General features: G+C 43.9%; 1 protein-coding gene across 1 annotated transcript in view; it reads right to left on the reverse strand.

The window, feature by feature from the left end:
• SCAMP1 (secretory carrier membrane protein 1) overlaps positions 1-20,479 on the reverse strand; it is a 52,346-nt gene extending 31,867 nt beyond the window's left edge. Inside the window, exons 1-2 of the mRNA XM_066615288.1 lie at positions 20,326-20,479; positions 9,564-9,641 (exon numbers count right to left, since the gene is read on the reverse strand). Coding sequence (XP_066471385.1) covers positions 9,564-9,641; positions 20,326-20,382 — 135 coding nt within the window. The 5' untranslated portion in view covers positions 20,383-20,479. The remainder of the gene's footprint in view (positions 1-9,563; positions 9,642-20,325) is intronic.
• Between the last annotated feature and the right edge of the window lie 632 nt (positions 20,480-21,111).

Genomic DNA, 21,111 nt, shown 5'->3' on the forward strand with positions numbered 1-21,111 from the left:
CAGCTGGCGCACCAACCGAAGCTGAGCGAAGGCCCCCCTAGCCACAGCTGCCACCTGGGAATCCAGGAGCAGCTGCGAGTCCAGGTAGACCCCCAAGCTGTGGACCTGCTCCTTCAGGGGGAGTGCAACCCCATTCAGCGCAAGCTGATAGTCCAGCACCTGCATCGAGGATTTCTGAACCAGGAGAGCCTCTGTCTTATCCGGATTTAATTTCAGCTTGGTATGTTACGTGAAAATCCGCTGTTTCCTTAGTTGTGATTTTATCTCTGGTTATGTTACTAAAACATCATACAGGCCAAACTTCTCTCACAGGCCAGACTTCCAAAACTCTGGTCAAGTCATAAGCTTATACAACCTCCACCTCTCTAGGAAGAAGTCTGGCATTGTAAATCATTGTTTGAGTGTCTCCTATTCATTGTATTGTTTTAACTCAATCACTGTTTAAGTACTCTATGCAAATTTGAACTGCCTTCCTGGGTTACTGTATTGTGTAAGTTCCCCCAGCTAGGAAGACAGTCATTTGACCCTATTGAATTTTGCTGATAATCCTTTCAATGTTTTACATATTCCAAATACCCCACTGTGTGGATGATGCAAGCTACCATCCAGCTCAGTCAGTCAGAAAAACCCTTTTTAAGAGAGGGCTGCCACATGCTCTCTCTCTCTCTCTCTCTCTCTCTCTCTCTCTCTGCCCCCCCCCCAAGGACACAACACATCTGTGTTGTGTCAGAGGGTCTTCAACACAGGACTCCCCCCCCCAACTGCTCTACAGGACAGGTAACTATCTGGCACCTGAAACTCTTTCCTTCTCTCCCCCCTTCTTTCCCCATCTTTAGTTAGCAACTAGGTTTGGCAGACCAGGGACCCCTAAAATCCTTCCCTGCAACCTTTCCCTTTTTCTAATTTCCTCGGATGCACCAAATACTCTCCACACGCAACCACCATGAAAGCTAGGTACACTGGATTCAAGTACTAGGACCAAAGAACACATACCTATCATTTTTCCATGTGCATTATGTTTACCTTTGTGCTTTTGTAATAAAGCTATAATCTTTTATTAAAAAATATCTTTCTCCCAGTCTCCTCCTTGAGCTAAAGGGAATTTCTCTGCATTACGCCGTCTTGTTATCCAGCCTGCGATCCTGAGGTTCCAATAAGGGTAGTGTAATAATTCCCCCTAAACAAAACAGCCCTTATGGTAACAGTTAGCCCCCATCCAGATCCTCACTGCCTCCAGACAGCGCTCCAGGCCCTCAACCGCCACCCTAGAGTCTGGAGGAAAGGATAGAGCTGGGTGTCATCGGCATATTGATGGCACCCCACTCCAAACTCCTGGATGACCTCTCCCAGTTGTTTCATGTAGATGTTAAATAGCATGGGGGTCAGAATTGAACCCTGTGGCACCCCGCACCTCAAGGGCCAGGGTGTCGAACAGGCATCCCCCAGCACCAACATTTGGGACTGATCCTCCAAGTAGGAGCGGAACCACCACAAAACAGTGCCTCCAACTCCCAACTCGGCCCATCGGCCCAGAAGGATACCATGGGCGATGGTATCAAAAGCCGCTGAGAGGTCCAGCAGGACCAACAGGGACGCACTCCCCCTGTCCAGTCCCTGGCGTAGGTCATCCACCAAGGCGACCAAGGCAGTTTCTGTCCCAAAGCCTGGCCTGAAACCAGATTGAAAAGAATCCAGATAATCCGCTTCATCCAAAACCCTCTAGAGTTGAGACGCAACCACCCACTCAATTACCTTGCCCAGAAACGGGATGTTGGAGACTGGCCGGTAGTTGTCCAGCTATCATCATGGTTAATAACCACTGATAAGACTATAGTCCACCACAAATGTTTAGAATCCACTTTAAAAGTCATCTAAGCTAGTGTACAACACCCAACCTTCCCACCAATGGCATCACTAGGGTTGGCATCACCTGGTCTGATAACTCTTGGTGTCACACCCCATTAACTTTACTTATTTCACTATAGAGCAGTACAGGTCACCCAATCAATCAGTAACCAACAAAAAAAAATGGCCAACTTTATGACACTTGCACAACTGCATAGGAGTTCTAGTATTAGCTCCGATACATGGAAAAGGGAACTAGTATTAGCTCCGACACATGGAAAAGGGAGCTGACATGGAAAAGGGAGCTAACAACATCTTCTTGATTCCATGCTGTGTCATCATAACACCTCATTGGCTCACAAAACACTCAGATTCATTGGTCAGTGTTATGGAAATCTACTTTTTGTAGCATAAGGCAGTTGTGTTTTTTCTGGTTATTTAGCTATAGCTTTTGATTGAATGCAGATATTTCAATGCAGTTTGTTTCAGTGTATTCTGCTGTAAATTATGCATCGAATAATATATAACAATATTATTCCTAAAAAACCACAATTTTCACAATTTTGTTTACTAGTGGTATCACCACCAACCCCTGGGTGTCACCTTACTAACACCTTATTGCAGTCGTTCTCAACCTCTTAGCACTGGGACCCACTTTTTAGAATGACAGTCTGGGAACCACCAGAAGTGATGTCTTGGTCAGATGAGACATCAAAGAAATTAAAATATAAATAAAAGTAAAACAAAAATAATAAAATAAGGGAAAGTCAGCCCTGTTCCACCAAATGAATTTTCTCTGTAGCCTGCCTGCAATCGCAACCTCCTCTCCCCCCCAAAAAATCAGTTAAGATTTTCAGCCCTAACCAGTGCCCAGTTCAATTTAAGTTCTTCTATTAAAACCACATCACCATCAGGACACCCCTAGCATTATAAGTCTAAAAAAAATTTTTTTTACCTTATTAGCCCAAGCCTCTGTTTTATTCCTTTTATTGGGGGAGGGGGCTGCCTTCTGGAGGATTTGCCCTTACTCTTAAGGTCTTAATGAAGACAAAGAACTCTTAAGATTACTTTATCTTTAAAATAAAACAAAACCAATGTTTTGGACAGCATAAATATGAACTTCTGTAAGAGTCATAGTGGCATGACTGTGTCGTAGATGCCTCCAAAGAAGTTATGCAAAAACAAATAAGCACATGGTGGGTTGTAGGCAAATAAAGATCAAATGCCAGCATGCAAATAAAATATATTTTAAGTGTATCTGACATGTTTAATTAAGTACTATGCATTGCATTAGTTTTCAAGAAAACAGTCTATTGTAATTAAGCAAACTGATAAGAAGTTTCCATAGTGATGTTATAAATCAGCTATCTTTAAGACTGCCTGACAAAGAGTTCTGCTCGCCTTCAAAGTTTGCATATATTTTTACCAACAGTTTTGTTCAGCAAATGGCAACACTTTAAACTCAAGATCTCAAAAAAAAAATTTTTAAAAAATAAAATATACATTCTTTATGCATATTTTCAGTAGTTAGAGAAATTAAGAATGAGATCACAGGGGGAACCAAAATAAAGTCTAAAGACATTGTCATGAGCAATGGCAACTAAAGACATCCTGAACCTTATGAAAGTGCTTGGAGAGAGATCATAAGACACATGCTCACTGAAAATTCCCACCACTAGCAATCACAGGCTCCAGCTGGCGATTTATGCAATAGCAGAAGGACTTGCTCGGAGAACAAAGCAGCGATTGTTAACGAGAAAGCTTCTGAAGAGTATACAGTTCTGAAGACCAGTACAGTTCTCATTTTTACACCTAAAAATGCATTTTTTTCCTTCCCAAAAGGAAAAGTATTATAGCAGATAGCGCTGACTGAGACCAGGGAAACCAGGTTCTGAATTCTGTTTAGCTAGAAAGCCCTTTGGTTGGCCTCAAGCTAGTGTAACCCCCTCAGTGTAACCTAAGGGTTGTTGGAAGGATATTGAAGAGTGGAGGCGGAGAGAGAACCAGGTTCATCAGTCTGGGTTCTTGGGATAAAAACACAGCAACATTTGACAACAGATTTTCTCATCAGTAAACAATGGTAACCATTATTTGTTGCATTTTCCTATTGGCTGCTAAACAACATATTTGTGGACGAACAACACTACAATTGGGCAGATAAAATAGGAACAATAGTATCTAAATGATACTATGGACCAGGATCCCAAGAACCATACATACTCCTTACAACTTCTAAATACTCCTTACAACTTCTCTGGCTTTCCTGAAGTCCTCCTTTACCACAGTTCCTTACGCTCTGTCAGAGGCTCCTGTGGAGAGTTCCCAAACTCTCAGAAGCAGCTTTTGTGCACTGAATGCTGGCAATAGGAATAAACATCAGAATCCCTGCTATGAAGTTCCTTGGATTCCAGCTCTGCACTTCCATTTCACACCACTGCTTTCTTAGGGCAAGTGATATATATATACTTTGAAGCATATGCTTAAAACAAAAAAGAAAGCCTGGTCTTTGAAGTGCTCATAATACAATCAATTCACAATATAAATAGTGTGCTCACAAAATATATCGAATAATCAAGGACACTATATATTTCAAGGCTAAAAATTATAATGGAATAAGAAAAGTACTGTTCCCCTCAAGCCACTAATCCAGTGGTTCCCAAACTACATGTCGTGACATTCTGGGGTGTCGCAATGCACTTACTGGGGTGTTGTGGACACCAGCCACCCAGTAGAGAAACCGCACCACACTGGTGGTTGGAGGCTCAGCATGGTAGGAAGCCTGCTCGCTCTCCCTGGTCCCCTTGCCTGTACAGTAATGTGTCACTTAGCAACAGTGTTGCAGACTGACATCCCCTGTCAGTCTGGGGATGAAGTCCCCAAAGACAAGGAAGCTGTGCTCCCCTCACCTAAGGAGGCTTATCTGATCCTCATACGCTGTCTCTCTGAGGCTCAGAAAAGCCTCTGGAGGCAAGAGGAGCATAGCTCCCTTGGCTTTGGAGGCTTGGGGGATTATGAGGGACCAGTGGCGGTGTCCATATGCAGCCCATCGCTGGTTAGAGCATCATAAAGTGGCACTCACCTGTATCTGTAGCGGCATTTTGGGCCTCTGAACCTGAAAGTAACTGGTGATAACATTATTGCTAGTCACTTCCAGGAGCCGCACACTGCATTCACAGGACTGGGGGGGCTTTGCATGTCCTGGGAGTTTGGGAAGTACTGCAGTAATCTCTTGTTCCTGAGTGCTTTCTCTATAACTACTGAACAGAACATTCACTTGTTTCACATACTCTTTCAACTATTAAACCAAATCCTGTATCTCCCTGCCTACGCTATTTGGATGAACACTATCCTTTGACCAACTGCCTCCATCTACCATAATCATCTCCTGGAATGTCTGCTGCACATAAAGTAAATAGAACATTTTGCAAACAGCCAACAGCAGCTATCAAAACCATTCTTTTCAGCAGTGGGCTACAGGACACTTAGAAGTTACAATAAAGTTAATAAGGCATGGTGGATGCTGAAAATAACCATTTAGCAGCTGTTTCCCCTATCACTTCTCACATGGACCTCAAATTTCTTCTCACTCTTTGATATACTCTAACTTGAATATTTAAGGATGTTCCTTTGAGACAACGTACGTATTTGTACTTGCAAATTATATTGCATATAATCTTCACATAAGTTATGCAAAAATCACATATAACACAACTATGAAATCACGTTTGAATTATAATTAACGTATCAGCTGCAAGCTTTAACATCTCAAATATTTCTATGAAGTTATATATCATTATTCTGAGATTTCACTATAGAATCTTTTTGAGTAGCCAATAGTACATCTGATCCTTTATGACTGGACTTCATTATGTGTTACAATGGTCCGCTGGGAAGGGGTTATACAAAGGCTCCAGGGAAATGGGAGCTGCAGTCACTGACAAGCTGCAGTCACCATGGTCTGCTTCAGTACCCACCACCAAACACTTCCCCCTCATTCTTTCCTGCGCCTCTCCACCTGTCAAGGCTCCAGGGGAAAGAAGAAGGAGGGAAATGGAGTTCAAGAGAAACTCTCCTTGATCACTGGGTTACAAGTAGTTTAGCCAAACCTTCAAAGTGGTTCCTCTGGAGCCCAAGTTCCTCTGGTCAGCAAACAAGCACACACAAACAATTCATATAAAGTTTTATTAAAGATGCTACAAGTTAGTAAGTAGGGGAAAACCCTCCACCCCAAGCTTGGGGCAATCAAAGCAGGTTTCCAGAACTTGAGGATACATATATTTTAAGGCAGCAGAAAACAACAAATCTAGCTAACGCCTTACTATATTTGCTTCTAAGTGTTCCGCCATGCAGGGGTGTTGTTCAAACAGACAAAACTCCCTGCTGCACACATGGCCAAGAACAAGCAAAAATGAACTTGTTCCTCTCAGATTTATACCTGGTTCACTCCAATAAAATGAACTTTACTTTCTTTGAGTCACAATCTGTCCCCCTTACTAAGGCATGTACAGTTCATAATGACAATTCATAATCTATGTCCTTGTGCTTCAGCAGGCCATCAAAGAATGGCCACTTGGAGGACGACTTCCTTTTGCTCACAGGGCAGTAACTCCTCAATGCTGGTGACAGGCATCCCTAAATTGCAAACTTCTACTGGAAAAAGCAGGCCTCTAACCATTCACACCAACTTCAAAAGGGGAACAACTTTTACACTCAGTCATTACCCACCTCAGAGGAAGAAAATCTCCACTTCAAAGCATCCCTTCCCCACATCCGACTTCAAACACTTCCACCTCCCCCCAGAAAGGAATGTGACAAAGGAAAGAGCCAACTCCATTACACAGTAGTTTCATTCTGTGTAACTATTCAATAAAGGAAATGGAAAACTCATTTATGGAAATAAGTCAAAGATGTGATGTTGTGCAAGGTTTTATATATAAAAATACACATGCACCTGACCAACTGCCACTCAAGGAGAGGAAGATCAGGCATTAAGACTTGTAGGCTATTCTCCAATAAACTGGAGTTTTTAAAGTGTGCTTTGTAACACTTCTTCAAAAACAAAAGACTTAATGTGTATCCCTAATTAAGATACTTCTGGGATACCAGAAAGCTGAAACCTGACTTAGGACGCAATCCTAACTAAATTTCACTACTAACACAGCTATGCCAACATGGCATACACTGCATCCTGCATTAGGGAGGCAGTCAAGGAATCCTCCTCAAAGTAAGGGCATGTTTGTTACCTCACCTTGGGGCTGCATTGCGGCTACGTCAGTGCTGGAAAGTTGGTTAGGATTACGCCCTTAGATATAGGCTGATGGGTTCTGAGCTGTCTGTGACAGATCAGGAGAGAGATCTTGGGGTGGTGGTGGACAGGTCAATGAAAGTGTCAACCCAATGTGCGGCGGCAGTGAAGAAGGCCAATTCTATGCTTGGGATCATTAGGAAAGATATTGAGAACAAAACAGCTAATATTATAATGCCGTTGTACAAACTGATGGTAAGGCCACACCTGGAATATTGTGTCCCGTTCTGGTTGCCGCATCTCAAAAAGACATAGTGGAAATGGAAAAGGTGCAAAAGAGAGCGACTAAGATGATTACGGGGCTGGGGCACCTTCCTTACGAGGAAAGGCTACAGCGTTTGGGCCTCTTCAGCCTAGAAAAGAGACGCCTGAGGGGGGACATGATTGGGAACATACAAAATTATGCATGGGATGGACAGAGTGGATAGGGAGATGCTCTTTACACTCTCACATAACACCAGAACCAGAGGACATCCACTAAAATTGAGTGTTGGGAGAGTTAGAACAGACAAAAGAAAATATTTCTTTACTCAGCGTGTGGTTGGTCTGTGGAACTCCTTGCCACAGGATGTGGTGATGGCGACTGGCCTGGATGCCTTTAAAAGGGGATTGGACAAGTTTCTGGAGGAAAAAGCCATTACAGGTTACAAGCCATGATGTGTATGCGCAACCTCCTGATTTTAGAAATGGGTTAAGTCAGAATGCCAGATGCAAGGGAGGGCACCAGGATGAGGTCTCTTGTTATCCGGTCTGCTCCCTGGGGCATTTGGTGAGCCGCTGTGAGATACAGGAAGCTGGACTAGATGGTCCTATGGCCTGATCCAGTGGGGCTGTTTTTATGTTCTTAGCTTAAGAAACGTCTGGAGGGGAGATTTTTCTATAGTGCTCCCTTAAAAGGGGAAGCAAGGGCTATGGCCTGAAAAGGTGCACTCAAGAAAGCTGATATTTAGCACATGCATATCCCTACTCTGATCATTAGAATGGTATAAAAAATTGATATTTCTGTACATGCAAAAACCTTGGCAATTAACAATAAAAATCATAGTTCTAATACAGAACAAACCATCTCATACATGAGATAGAACGTTTTGGTATGGGATTGCCACTGCCTCTTCCAAGTTTGGATTTGGGAGAGAAGACATTTACACATCTGTATTTTAAGAATGAAAGTTCTTTTATGAGGGTAATATTATAAAGAATACTTTATGAAGGATAGTTTCTCCGTTCAACTAGGTTTACATGAAGTTAATTAGGCGTGACTAAGTTAGTAATGACCAATGGCCCAATCCTATCCTTACAGTATGCTAGCATACTGTCTTGCCACAGCTCCTCCCCACTGGGCCTCGTACCTGCTTAAGGCTGATTAGTTTCCCTTGTTAAACTCACAAGTGCAGCAAGCAAAAGTCAGAGTCAAGTCCCAGTCCACAGATTCCAAGTAAGTCAGTCCAATCAGTTAGAGTTGCCAAACCAGAGTCCAGAGCCAATAAGCCGAGTCACAGTCCGAGGTAGGTCGGTCTCCCCTCCAACCTACACTCCTTCTAAAACCCACACCCCCTAGTTCCTCTAGGTGCTGTTTATATGCTTCTAGGTTCACTTTAGCCTCTAGTGGCTGCAGCTGTGCAGTACACTTCCAGCTACAACCTGGGCTTTAACCCTGCATTTACTTAGAGCAAGGGGCACTGTGGACACCACACCCTATCTCCTTGGTGATATCTTCCGCAATGTCGCTACACATACCATAAGGCTTCTACAAGAGAAGCCTTTCTGCCAGTCTGCAGAGTGTTGCTGCTGGTGTAAAGAGTGGAAGGTCATGCACTGCCAGAGACGTTGCACAGACCAGCCACCAGCAAGTTTTTGCCAGAAAAGAGGCCGAAGGGGCCACGTAGGGGGCAGGAGGATTGGGCTGGTACCAGTGTCCACTGTACCCAAACCCCTGCCCCAGGCACAACATGCCCCAGCAGGTTCCTCAAATCTATGCCAGTCCCATAGGGCCCAGGTAGCAGTTGGGGAGATAAGTTTATTAAAACAAAAAACAAAACAAAACAAAAAAACTTACCTCTTCCAGCTGGTCTGGTCCCTTGCTGGAGTGCAGGATACAACAACCACAGCACTGGTGGTCCTGCATTCTGTGCACCCACATGGGATAGGACTGGGCTGTTAGCTCCACTAGATGACTAACTCAGCTTTGGATACAACCCACTATAAGTGTAATTGGTCATAATATAGATTAGTTTTTATTAAATTGTAATGAATTTAAAAATTTTTCATAAGAGGTCTCCATGACAAAAATATCTAAGGGCACACTCCTAACCAGGTCTACTCAGAAGTAAGTCCTATTTTGTTCAATGGGGTTTACTCTCAGGAAAGTGTGGTTAGAATTGCAGCCTAAATTAAATGAAACAGGATTGCTTACTGTTCTGGAATCTGAGAAAGGGTTGTATTCATCTAATCCTGGAGGAGCGTTCCTTGTCACTTGGGTTACTGAAGGATCCTAAACAACAAGAAAGTGTGGTTACAGAAGGCATGCTTGGGCTAATATCAATCTTAGCCCAATATATTCAATATTGTTCATCTTAGTAACACCAGCACTTTTCAGGTCAATTTGCATCTGTTACCCAAAATAGACTATTGCATCCCCAGGCTTACCATAAGATTAAGTTCCATACATGTGTAAAGGCACATATATATATACTTGGAAACAAATTCCCTTGAAACATAGCGGGATTTACTCCTGGATACACAAACATACACATGCTGTAAGTTACCTAAAACAAATTATTAACTGGAAAGGGCAACTTCATTCACTTTATCTAAGAGAAATTAAAGAAGTTCTAACATGCAAAAAGGTTGTAAAAGCATCTCTCACAGCTGATCTGATAGTCAACAAACTTTACTATGAAACAGCAAACATTCAAAATCTTCATCATTTTCAACACAGAACTCCAGGAATGGTTGAGAGCATGGGTTTTAATTTTATTCACTGCAGTAATTACAGTATTAATTACTTACACAGGCAATTACGGGTAAGAATAGGCCCTCAATTTGGCTGTACTTGTCGTAAGAGGCGACTAAACAGCCACCGGGTAGATGGGGCTCGTTAGCCTGGGAAGGCAGCTCATCTGAGAGAAGGAAAACTCTGATCCCAAACCTCCACTGCCTTGTGGCTACATCCAGTTATGGAAAAGGCTTCAGGAGTCAACCTCGAGGCAAAATCCGGAGCCAGAGTCCCTGAGGCAGTTCATGGCTGAACACAGTCACGTTCTGGCAACTCCTGCGACGCCGCTGGAACCAACCGTATTGGCCTCTGCCTTTCCATTGGACCATTTCAGCGATGTGGAGAGGGGGGATTTGCTGCATGGGTAACAGCTTATCCTCCATACCTACTTTACCCAGGCTTCGCGCACTGGAGAGGACACTCTGTTCCAGAACCACCATTCAGAGCGTGACACCATAGTCTTCCGAGACTGAAGGATGCCAACTCATGCAACCAGATGTTGGAAATGAATGATACAGTGGATGGTAAAGACATTTGGAACAGTTTGTTTTTTTTCAAGTAAGCAGCACTCCCAGGGTAGTGACCAGTCACTGATGATGGTGCTTCATCACAGGTATAAGCAACTAAGGCTGCAATCCTAACCACACTTTCCTCAGAGTAAGCCCCATTGAACAAAATAGGACTTACTTCTGAGTAGACTTGGTTAGGATTGTGCCCTTAGTCTTTGAATAACTGTTCAACATCACAAAATATTGACTCCCCTTTAGTACCTGTTTCTAGTTGCCTTGCAAATAACTCTTGATTTAAACTTTCATCTTTTCTAAAGCTTACATAAGCAAGAAAAGATTTATTGCCTGGCAAAGTGACTGATTTAGCTGTAATGTACATTCTGTTGAGCATGATACCAAAGTCTTCCAAGACTGAAGGATGTCAACAACAGTATGCTGAACAATCTAAATTCCACATTTTCAGTCACTTCATCTATGGGTCTTTGTGCTGAATTGTTGCTGAGAGGAATTCTCTTATGTGATAACTTGTGCAAAATAGTACTCGGAATCTAATTCTGGTAGAATGGCTACCAGATTATAAGTGGCTTTCCAGGCTTATCAACAATGACATGTTGTATGATGCATACAAACCATCAGGTTTTGTCATGAAGCATTGCAAAACTTGTTTGACAGTGTTGGCCACTTCTAAAATTTGTCACAGAGTAATAGAAAACAGTTAAGCTCCTGTCTGCCTTGACAGAATGTGTCTTCTTCAAATGTTCAATAAGTCTAGAAAGCTTCACTGCACCATTAGAAAAGACCCTTTCGTATACAGGTGGGCCCTCTTCATCCACATGTTCAGATCCCACGGATTTGACTCAGTAGAGGCTCCGAACTTGTGCTGGAGGGCATCACCTCCCAGGACGCCACTCGTGGATTCCATTATCTGTGGGTTTTGGTATCCGGGGGGGGGGCATCTCTGAACGGACCCCACCCCCGCAGGTACTGTCCTGTCCTGTCCAACTGTACAATATTAGGCACATTGGAAGTTGCTGGCTAAATCTATACGTCAGTACTGCCAAGTATACTATCTACATTTCTTCTTTGATTTTTCTGTTTCTTTTCTATTCAATGACAGAAACAAGAACACCTGGTTTTGACAATTTCTCACAGTGTGGTATACAGTTGTCCCACATTATCCTTGTGAGTTCCAGGAACTCCCACAGATGACAAATCCTGCAGAAAATCAAATCTGCAAGTCTCAGCACCTCTGACCCTCCGTAAGCCTGTAGAGGCAATGCACTGCCTCAGAAAACCTTCTACAGCCTTAGAAGGTCATTTCCTATATTCAGATCAGTGCAGCCTCTGAGGGGTTTGGGTTGAGCCAACCCCATGGGTTTGGAACCTATGTTTAATGAAATCTGCGAGTCCCCAAATCCACAAATAAATAGGGCCAACGGTACTGTATGATTAGAGCCTTGAAGGCATATTTAAGAGAAATTCCAAGAGCTTTCACCAGTCGTAATAAAAGATGCTGCTGTTAATTGAGCTCTCCCAGCATTATAATCAGGCTCTCGTATCTTAAAAATATGTCAAGATTTGCACATTTTCTCTCCGTCACTTGTAGCTAATGAGTTTCTAGGAGACGTATTCAGTGAGTATTTCCTGCAGTCATCTGCTTAATGACATCACATTCTGCTTAAAGGTGTCACTTCCGGCCTTCAGTATGCACAATGAATGCTACTCTGTCCATTATGTGAAACAAGTTTGACACCCCGGTGTATATCATCTGCCTGTGAAAGATACATAAGTCTTCTGCACTAATATCTTTTATTACTTCTTCCTTATACACTTGTGTATTTAAAAGAATTCAAGAGCTGCCCTAACAGGAAGGTTTTTGTCTTTGATTATAGTCACCATAAAAGCACAGTAGTCTTCAGTACTATTTTTAGAGCACAAAAACAAAAGATTTTGTTAGGCTGGTTTTGATCCTTTGGACTCCATCCAGAACTCCAAAGATGTCTTTCAACACTGAAATGATCCTTTTCCTTCTCTTTTTAATTATTCTCTGGAACTGAACACACAGTAACTCCAAATCACTGCAGCAGTATGCCCCATCCTAAGCTTCACTCATTTGGTTGACTACCATAATTAAAGAATGAAAAACAGGACTTGTACTATCAGTTGGTTGTGGGAATAAAAGCACACCCTTAAATTTTTTTTTGCATTGCTACTGATGTCAGCAATCAGAAATATTACATTCAAGTTTATTATTTAATAAGCAATAATAATTCATTTTTTGCTCAAGCACCACATTTAACACCAGCATGCTACTATACAGAAGACAGCATGATTATAACAAAGCACTTCAGAGAAGGGAATGAAAACAGATCCTATACAAACAAATGGAGCTGCACTGATATCTATAGTCAGAAAATTACAGGTTGGCTCTTGGTATCCAGGTGGGATCCGCTACCAGACCCTCTGGAGATACAGAAACCTACAGATAATGGAATCCATTGGTGGAGGGCATCAGAAGACTTCCAGACACTACGGGAATTGCCTTCCAGTCGCATCTGGAGGTGTTTCGAGGCCACGTCAGGTTGTGAGTGGGAGGTCAGGCAAGGCCCTCCAGTGTGGGTCTGGCACCTGTGTTGAGTCAAATCCATGGGTGCTAAACCTGCAGATGAAGAGGCCCCACCTGTAATTCCAGTTTCCAACATTCTATACATGTGTCTGTGTTTCAGATATCTCACCTACTTATAGAGTGCTTTATTGCCAAACCATAAACAGCAGATATTCCCAAACGGAGCATGACAACACCATGGAATGTTACTAGTCTCCTGAGGCATCATAAGCCTCAAGATGGTTGAGCTGTTTGACAGTCCGCGTGCGATAGATTGTGGAGCAGAAGCTCTGCTAGCTGAGAACTGCACATGATGTTTTTTTATCCAACCTGCCCTTCGTGACCATTTTTACACTGATTTTCAAGTTTTCCCAGGTGTGACCCAGAAGTAAGTGCTGATGATGTCATTGTACTGCACGTGGTTTGCACTTATTTACGGGTTCCACATCAGGCACAATCACAAATATGTTTTGGGAACCACTGCTATACAGCATTTACAACTGCAGAACTTATTTTGTGAATGTCACTGTGGCGCCAGAAATGACACACTACTGCCGAGCACCTTGGAGCTCCCAGTGAAAATGGTCTGCACCTCCACACCTCAACCATCAACAGAGCAGGATATGATGGCAGGAGGTCAGGGTAGGGAGGGTGGAAGACAAGGGATGGTTCGGAGGCTGGAGCAGATGGATCTTGGCAGCAACAGTGTGCACCAGGATCCTGTCCCTGTTTTTCCAGCCCCTGTTTTTCTGCCCCCTTCCTCTCATCAGACTTACACCAGCAAAATAGCTGGCAAGGTTCCAAGGAGAGCCATGGGCAACCAGCCAGCCAACCAAAAGATCAATAAAAAATATATTTTACTTGCCTCTTGGGGGCCATCTGAGTGCCCCACCACCACAACTGCATGTAGCACATACTCCACTGAAGCAGTTGCATGGCAGAAGATCTGATTGCTTTTTTTTCCTGTACAGAGCCACCCCAGGGCTCCTTGGAATTCCCGAGACCGGTGCAGGAATTGGTAAGTGAAACCCTCTCAATCAGTCCTGGCAGCAGTGCAATCCTGGGGATCACATTTCTGCCTTCCCCAACCCCTTAAAGGCCAGAGGCAGGCCTTCTTCTCACACTGGGATGCTGACACACCCCAGTTTGGGAACTTCAGCCTTAGCACCTTGGAAGCACCCCATCCCTACACTGACAGTGGTGGTTATGATTTTAGTTGATATTACAGAATGAAAAGGCACATCTTCAAGGAAAGTGGATGAGGCAGACCACCACATTAGGGAATATAGGACCTGATCCAGAATAAATAGCTAATTTTGATGGGAATGAACCCAAGGCCTAAAGTCTGTGAGGAATAATCTTTGTAAGGGTATTGTATGTAAATGTTTCAATTCAACAGCTAGCACAGTAGATGCCATGTGACCTAAAAGCTGTGGCATAAGCTGTGCAGATTGAAAAGGTAATGACTGGAATTCTGTAATTAGGGATATTATGATCTAATCCATGAATTTCAGGAGAAGGTGCAACAGCACATAGAATTCAGCAGAACACACGAACTGGATCAACTAAGTCAGATCAATAATTAATTATTCTAGTGTTTGAAATATAGGCCCAGAGATGTTCATACAGCCAAAGTGTAAAGTCCAGGCGTTTTAGGAGCTGCACTTGGATTTGTGCAGCAGTTGTGCACTATAATTCAATCATCCAGAAAAGAAAAAACCATTTCGCCTTAACACCAAAGAAGCATAGTAACCAAAGCTATCTAAAAACCTTTGGTGCTATGGAGATGCCAAAGAAGTATTCAAGATTGCATTCAATATTGGAAATGCTAGGCAAATGCTTGGATCACAGAGTACGTACTTCCACCGTTTCCAAAATATTGCAATATGCAGATAGCTATCTATGGCTATGAACCAGACCCCCTCAAATAAATCTCTCTCTGCAACTCTGCTGTCCAAGCATAGCAATACTAAAACCAAGGATTTCTCAATACTTTTATGGATGGTTCCTTCTTCTGTCCCAGCAGAAGCAAAGCGTATCTAAACATACTTGAGATCAGGCAGACTGGAAGGGTCTAGCAATTAAACCTATGGTAGAGGGCCATTAAGTGACAGAACACCAGTGATGGCTACTGAAAAAGAAAGATGGAGAAAACTGGCTTGATTGAGCTCCTAAAGCAGTGGCTCTCAAGGTTTTTGACTAGCAGCTTCCTTGACCTACTGGGCCATTGGCTGTAGTTCCTCATTAGGGCTACAATCCTATACACTGGGTAAATTGGCAGCTTTTTTTGTTAGGATTCTGCAGCTTCCCTTGCTGGTTTTCACAACTTCCCAAAGAGCCGCAGCTCACAGTTTGAGAACCACTGCCCTAACAGTTAAGTATCTGAGGGGTGAATTTTGGGCCTCCCCTCCCTGAACTAATTTGGGAGGTCTCAGGACAGAGGAGCTGGACAGGTCCTTTTCCCCTTTCCACTCTCCAGCCCATTCTTCTCCACCCCCTGATAACAACAAAACACCTGAATGTTATAAAGTGATATAATATCACAGGGGAAAGTTTTGTATGGTTTTATTTTCCTATTATCTGCTTTATGCTTATCTTCTGTTTGCTCTTTGTAAGTCATCTCAAACAATTAGGAGACAGGATATATGGAAATAAATATTTCAGGAGGGGAGGAAACAAAACATGCATCCTTTTCTTTCCCCTTCTTGACACCCCCCACTCCCAGGCCTCAGACTTCCTTACAAGACACCTGTTCCAAGCTAACTGGTGCCCTGAACACAAGCATCCTCTTAAGAGTTGGAAATATATTACAACATTTTGCTTCATCTCACTTATTAAAGTGAGATCATGTTTTAAAATGAAGACATATTTGACTAAGGGCCCAATCCTATTCAACTTTCTAGCTCTGGTGCAGCAGCAATGCAGCCCCAAGGTATGGAAACAAATGTGCCCATACCTTGAGGAGAACTCTGTGACCCCACCACAGGATGCAGCGCACACCCCATTTGTACAGCAGTACCGGGCCTGGAAAATTGGATAGGATTGGGCCCTAAGTATAGGCAGCATGAGCAAAGGATGCTAACAGATATTACCTATTCCACAAGTTAATTATAATTTTTGTCCCAAGTCAACAACACATAGTAAAGTAGTAGAAATTATTTTAATGCATGATCCCGCAAATGGTATTGTGACTGTTCTAGATGTACTGACACAAGTATGTCTTTAACATTATTGGTACAATAGTTACTCTGAAGCACATTCTGAAGTGTTTGTAAGGGAGAGAAGCTAACTAGAGTATCATTTCCCCTTGCTAGATTCTTTTAAGATTCTGTAAAAATGGCCCTTTTCGGCAGAAGATACCACTTCTTACACATAACTGATACACACCCTACAACAGTGGCTCCCAAACTGTGAGCCACAGTTCCCAGGGGGTCCGCTGAACGCAGACAGGGGGTCCGCTGAATCATTCCTTGAAGCCTCACTCCCTTGCTCAAAGCCAGCAGAGAAAGAGCAGGAGAAAGGTAGAGACCATGGTTCTCCTTCTTGGCTCACCAGCACTGCCTGAGCCCAACTTGGGCTTCTCCTCCTGTTATGTTACTTTCACTTTTTTGGTGATGTGGTTACCAATAAAGGCATCTTCACAATAGTGAATCAAGGGAAACTGGGTGGGGAGGGAGACAAGAGACTGATACTGTGAATGGTTTCTCCTGATCCCTCCTACAGGAGGCAAGAGCAAAGCACTTCTTCCTCTGGTAATAGGCATCAGGTGTTTCTGGTTTGCAAGACAAGAACTTTCCAGCAAAACTTTGCTTCTGGGCCCACTGCCACTTGCATCAGTGGCCGCCAAAATCTGTTGCCATTGCAAGCAAGCTGCAAATGTTTAACTTTTTGAAGACACTAAGGAAGAGGAAAAAAGTACTGGTAGGTAAGGGGGGGCAGCAAAACCCTGGCATGCATTTCTCTTTCTTTAGTAGCAGCAGATTGATGACTTTGTCAGCCAGACACCTCCAGGAAGGCAATTCCATGGCCTGTTTGCAGGTTAGAGCCTACTCTTGCTGCCTTGGGTCATATTATAGTGCAGCAAGCAAATATGCCCAGCCCCATGCATCCCAATTTCAGGGAGAAAAATGGAAGTACTACTGAGACCAGGCTCATCCCACCTCCCTCCCCCCAAAAAGAGTAATGTAATAGGGAGTCAAGGAGCTGTGGGTCAAAAAAGTTTGGGAACCACTGCCCTACAGCAAGGAGTTGTAGCACAATGTAGAACGCATGCTTTGCTTGCATTCCAGGTCTGAATGCTGGCATTTCCAAATAGAGTTAGGAAAAACATGTCTGAAACCCTGAAGACTAGCTGTGAGCCAACAAACATGTTACTGGCAATATTTCTGAGTCATCAATATATTAGGGAGGTATCTGTTGACTACTAATCTGGAGGAAGATAGAGCTTCTCCTACAGTTTACATCTTGCCTTTAAAACTTTTTCAGGATCAGCAGGAAGTAATTTGCTTGGAAGAATATATTAAAGTCTCGGGCAGGGTTGTCAAACTTAAGGCCCACAGAAGATCTTTATCCAGTGTGCATTAGGCTCTCCTAGTACTACTATCTTCTTCACCTCTCAACTGCTGAGCTGTTAAGCAATTCATTATGGGCAGATGCGGTTCTGCTGAAAGGGCACCAACTTGAGCAAGAATGGGAAGGTGAAGAGGCATCTTTGCTCTGAGCTTTCATAACCTTCCCAGGTTCATTTTTCTCTTTCTAAAATGATGCAAAGTAAGCCAGAGACAAGGAGTGTCCCAGTAGGAAGAGAACAACAGATGAGAAACCAGGAGAGAGAATCACATGGGGAAGTTCAAAGGAGGTCAGAGAGGCTGTGGGGAAGGAGCATGGGGTGAGAATGACAGGGGAAGAGAGAAAGGAAAGCAAGAAAAGCACCCCCTCCCTTTCACCTCTTGCACCAGCATGAGTACAGCATTTATTACAATGTAACCTAGCAGCACTGTGCACCTCAACTTTCATTTCCTTACAACAGAAAGTGGATCCTTTTCATTTTTGATATACAAATATTTTCTCATAGTAGGAAATGAATGAAGACATACTCCCCACTCATTACTAGGAAGCAATCTTAATGGACTATGAACAAAAAACTTTCTCTAGGATCAACAGATAAACCAGGAGTACGTTAACATGTTGTGCAATAACATATTTTTGTTTTTGTGAAGTGTGCCTTCTACAGACTGAAACTAAAACAAGTGCAGAGGCTAAAAAGGAACCACTACATTCCAGCCTAAAGCCACTCTAAAAGAACATGTGAACATTCTTACCAATGCACCCCTAGGTAAGTGATCCATTAAATCATCTCTATGGGCTCCAAGTCAGAATTATAGCAACATATGGGATATGGATGTCCAGGAAGGGAATGGACACTGACAAAAAAATTCCCTTTACCCTTCCATGCAACATATGCCAGAAATCAAAATAAATTTAGATTTATTTATTTAACTGGGCAAACCACTTTGTGAATTATTTTGTTGTTGTTGAAGAATTGTATATAAATATTCTTCATAATAATACTGTTAATTATACTTCATAATAAATATTGTTGTATATAAATATTACTTCATAATAATGTTAATACTGTTAATAAATACTGTTAATAATAATAAAAAAGTAGCTAAGAGCAAACTTTTTCTCTAAAGCAGTGTTTCACAAACTGTGGGTCGGGACTCACTAGGTGGGTTGCGAGCCCGTTTCAGGTGGGTCCCTATTCATTTCAATGTGTATCTTATTTTTAATAGGTTTGATGCTACCATGGTATGTTACTACATTTGGGGAAATGTTACAGACCAGTTCTTTTAACAGGTTACTATGAATATGTTTTTAACAATGATAGTCAATGGGGCTTAGTTCCCAGTAAGTGTGGATAGAATTGTAGCCTTTGGGATGTTTGGGGAATTTTTAAAAAACAGATCAGCAGCTGCTTGGGAAAGTTATGATGGTTCTTTTTTATTTTAAACAAATTTTTAAACTTATTGTAAACTTTTAATTTACTTACTTGACTGATTTGATTTTGTTGTATGGGGGTGTTAAAATTTTTCCTGCTTGATGATGTCACTTCCAGTCATGACATCACTTCCGGCGGGGTCCTGGACAGATTGACATTCTAAAAAGTGGGTCCCAGTGCTAAGAAGTCTGAGAACCACTGCTCTATAGCATTAGCATATTGCAGCAAGAAGCAAGTGTTGTCTCTTTGTGGGCTTTAATCCCTGTAAAGAGCACTGGGATCATTTTGTAATTGACAAGACATTAATTTCCATTAGACTTTGACAAGAAAACTGCCTCTGTTGGGTGAAGAGAGCCTGACAGAGAATATCTTTCCTCTGAGACAGCATCAGCCTCAATAGCCTGGCTGTGGTTCTCAAACTTTTTAGCCCAGGACCCACTTTTCAGAATGACAATCTGTCAAGACCCATTGGAAGTGATGTCATTAACCTTGAAGTGACATCATCAAGCAGGATAATTTTTTAGCAATCCTAGACTGCAATCCTATGCATGCTTACCCAGGAGTAAACCCCACTGACTTATCACTGTTAAAAGCATATGCACTGTAGCCTGTTGAAAGGCAGCCACAGGCCATGTCAGCATCAATAGTATACGAAAAGTAAAACACTGCAACGAAAGGCGACCCACCTGAAATGGGCTCATGACCCACTTAGTGGGTCCCAGCCACAGTTTGAGAAACAGTGGCCTGCAGCGTCCACCCGCGCGAAGGGGTGACCCAGCCGCCCAGGAGCCATCCCCGGTGGAAGGAGAAGCAGGGGCTGGAGGAGCGGGAGGGGCAGACCCCCCCAGGCCACGACCAGAAGCTGCCAAGCAGCCGGTCTGGGGAGGGCGGGGTCTAAAGCCAGGCCCGGGGAGGCAAGAGCCGCCCCGCCCGCCCTGCTGGGCCAGCTCAGACCGGGGACTGGAGGGGGAGGGGCAGGGCGACAACGGCAGGGAGGTCCGCAGGCTCGACCAACACACGCCGGCTGCGGAGGAGCCCCTCCCCCCCGCTCCAGCGCCGCCGCACCTTGAAGGGGTTGTTGAGGTCCGGGTCCGCGAAGGGGTTGCTGTCGAAGTCCGACATGGCGCGGGCGGGCGGGTCAGCTGCGGGGCGCGGGCGGCGGCTCTCCCTCGAGCGCCCCTCAGGCGGCGGTCCCTCCCCGGCTGCTGTCACCGCAGGCAGATCCGGCGCGCGGCGCCCCTCCCGCCCCTGCCCGATAGGCCGCCGCGCGCCCAAAACGGCCGTCCCCGGAAGTGGCGTCTCCGGCCGCGCCGGCCCTGAAGAGAAGCTGAGGCGGGCGGAGGGGAGGCGCCCCCGACTCCCCAGGGGGCGTGTCTCCCACGGACTAGTCTTCGCTCCTTCCTGACGGGCTTAGGCTGCAACCCTATGCGCACTTTGCCGGGCGGAAGCCCATTGACTATGGGGGCTTACTTCTGAGGAGACCTGCATAGGACTGGGTCTCCTCAGAAGTAAGCCCACTAGTCAATGGGGCTTACTCCCAGGAAAGTGTGGACAGGATGGCAGCCTGCATAGGACGGGGCTCTCAGGCAGCCATCCTGTCCACACTTTCCTGGGAGGAAGCCCTATTGACTCTAATGGGACCCACTTTTGAGTGGACATGTAGCATTAGGCTCCTTTGAGTAGCATTAGTCTCTGAGAAACCAATCCTGTGCACATCTGCTCAGAAGTTGTTCTGCCAGTTTCCAAGGTCAAGCTCCACCTTTAAGCTAATTAGCTCCCTTTCCTTCCCAAAGAATGACCCTAGTTCTGCTCTGCAGCACTGCTGGACCCCATCACCAGGGTAGCTCACCT

This window comes from Tiliqua scincoides, chromosome 2 (genome assembly GCF_035046505.1).
Source record: "Tiliqua scincoides isolate rTilSci1 chromosome 2, rTilSci1.hap2, whole genome shotgun sequence".
In the NCBI taxonomy this organism is placed as follows: domain Eukaryota; kingdom Metazoa; phylum Chordata; class Lepidosauria; order Squamata; family Scincidae; genus Tiliqua; species Tiliqua scincoides.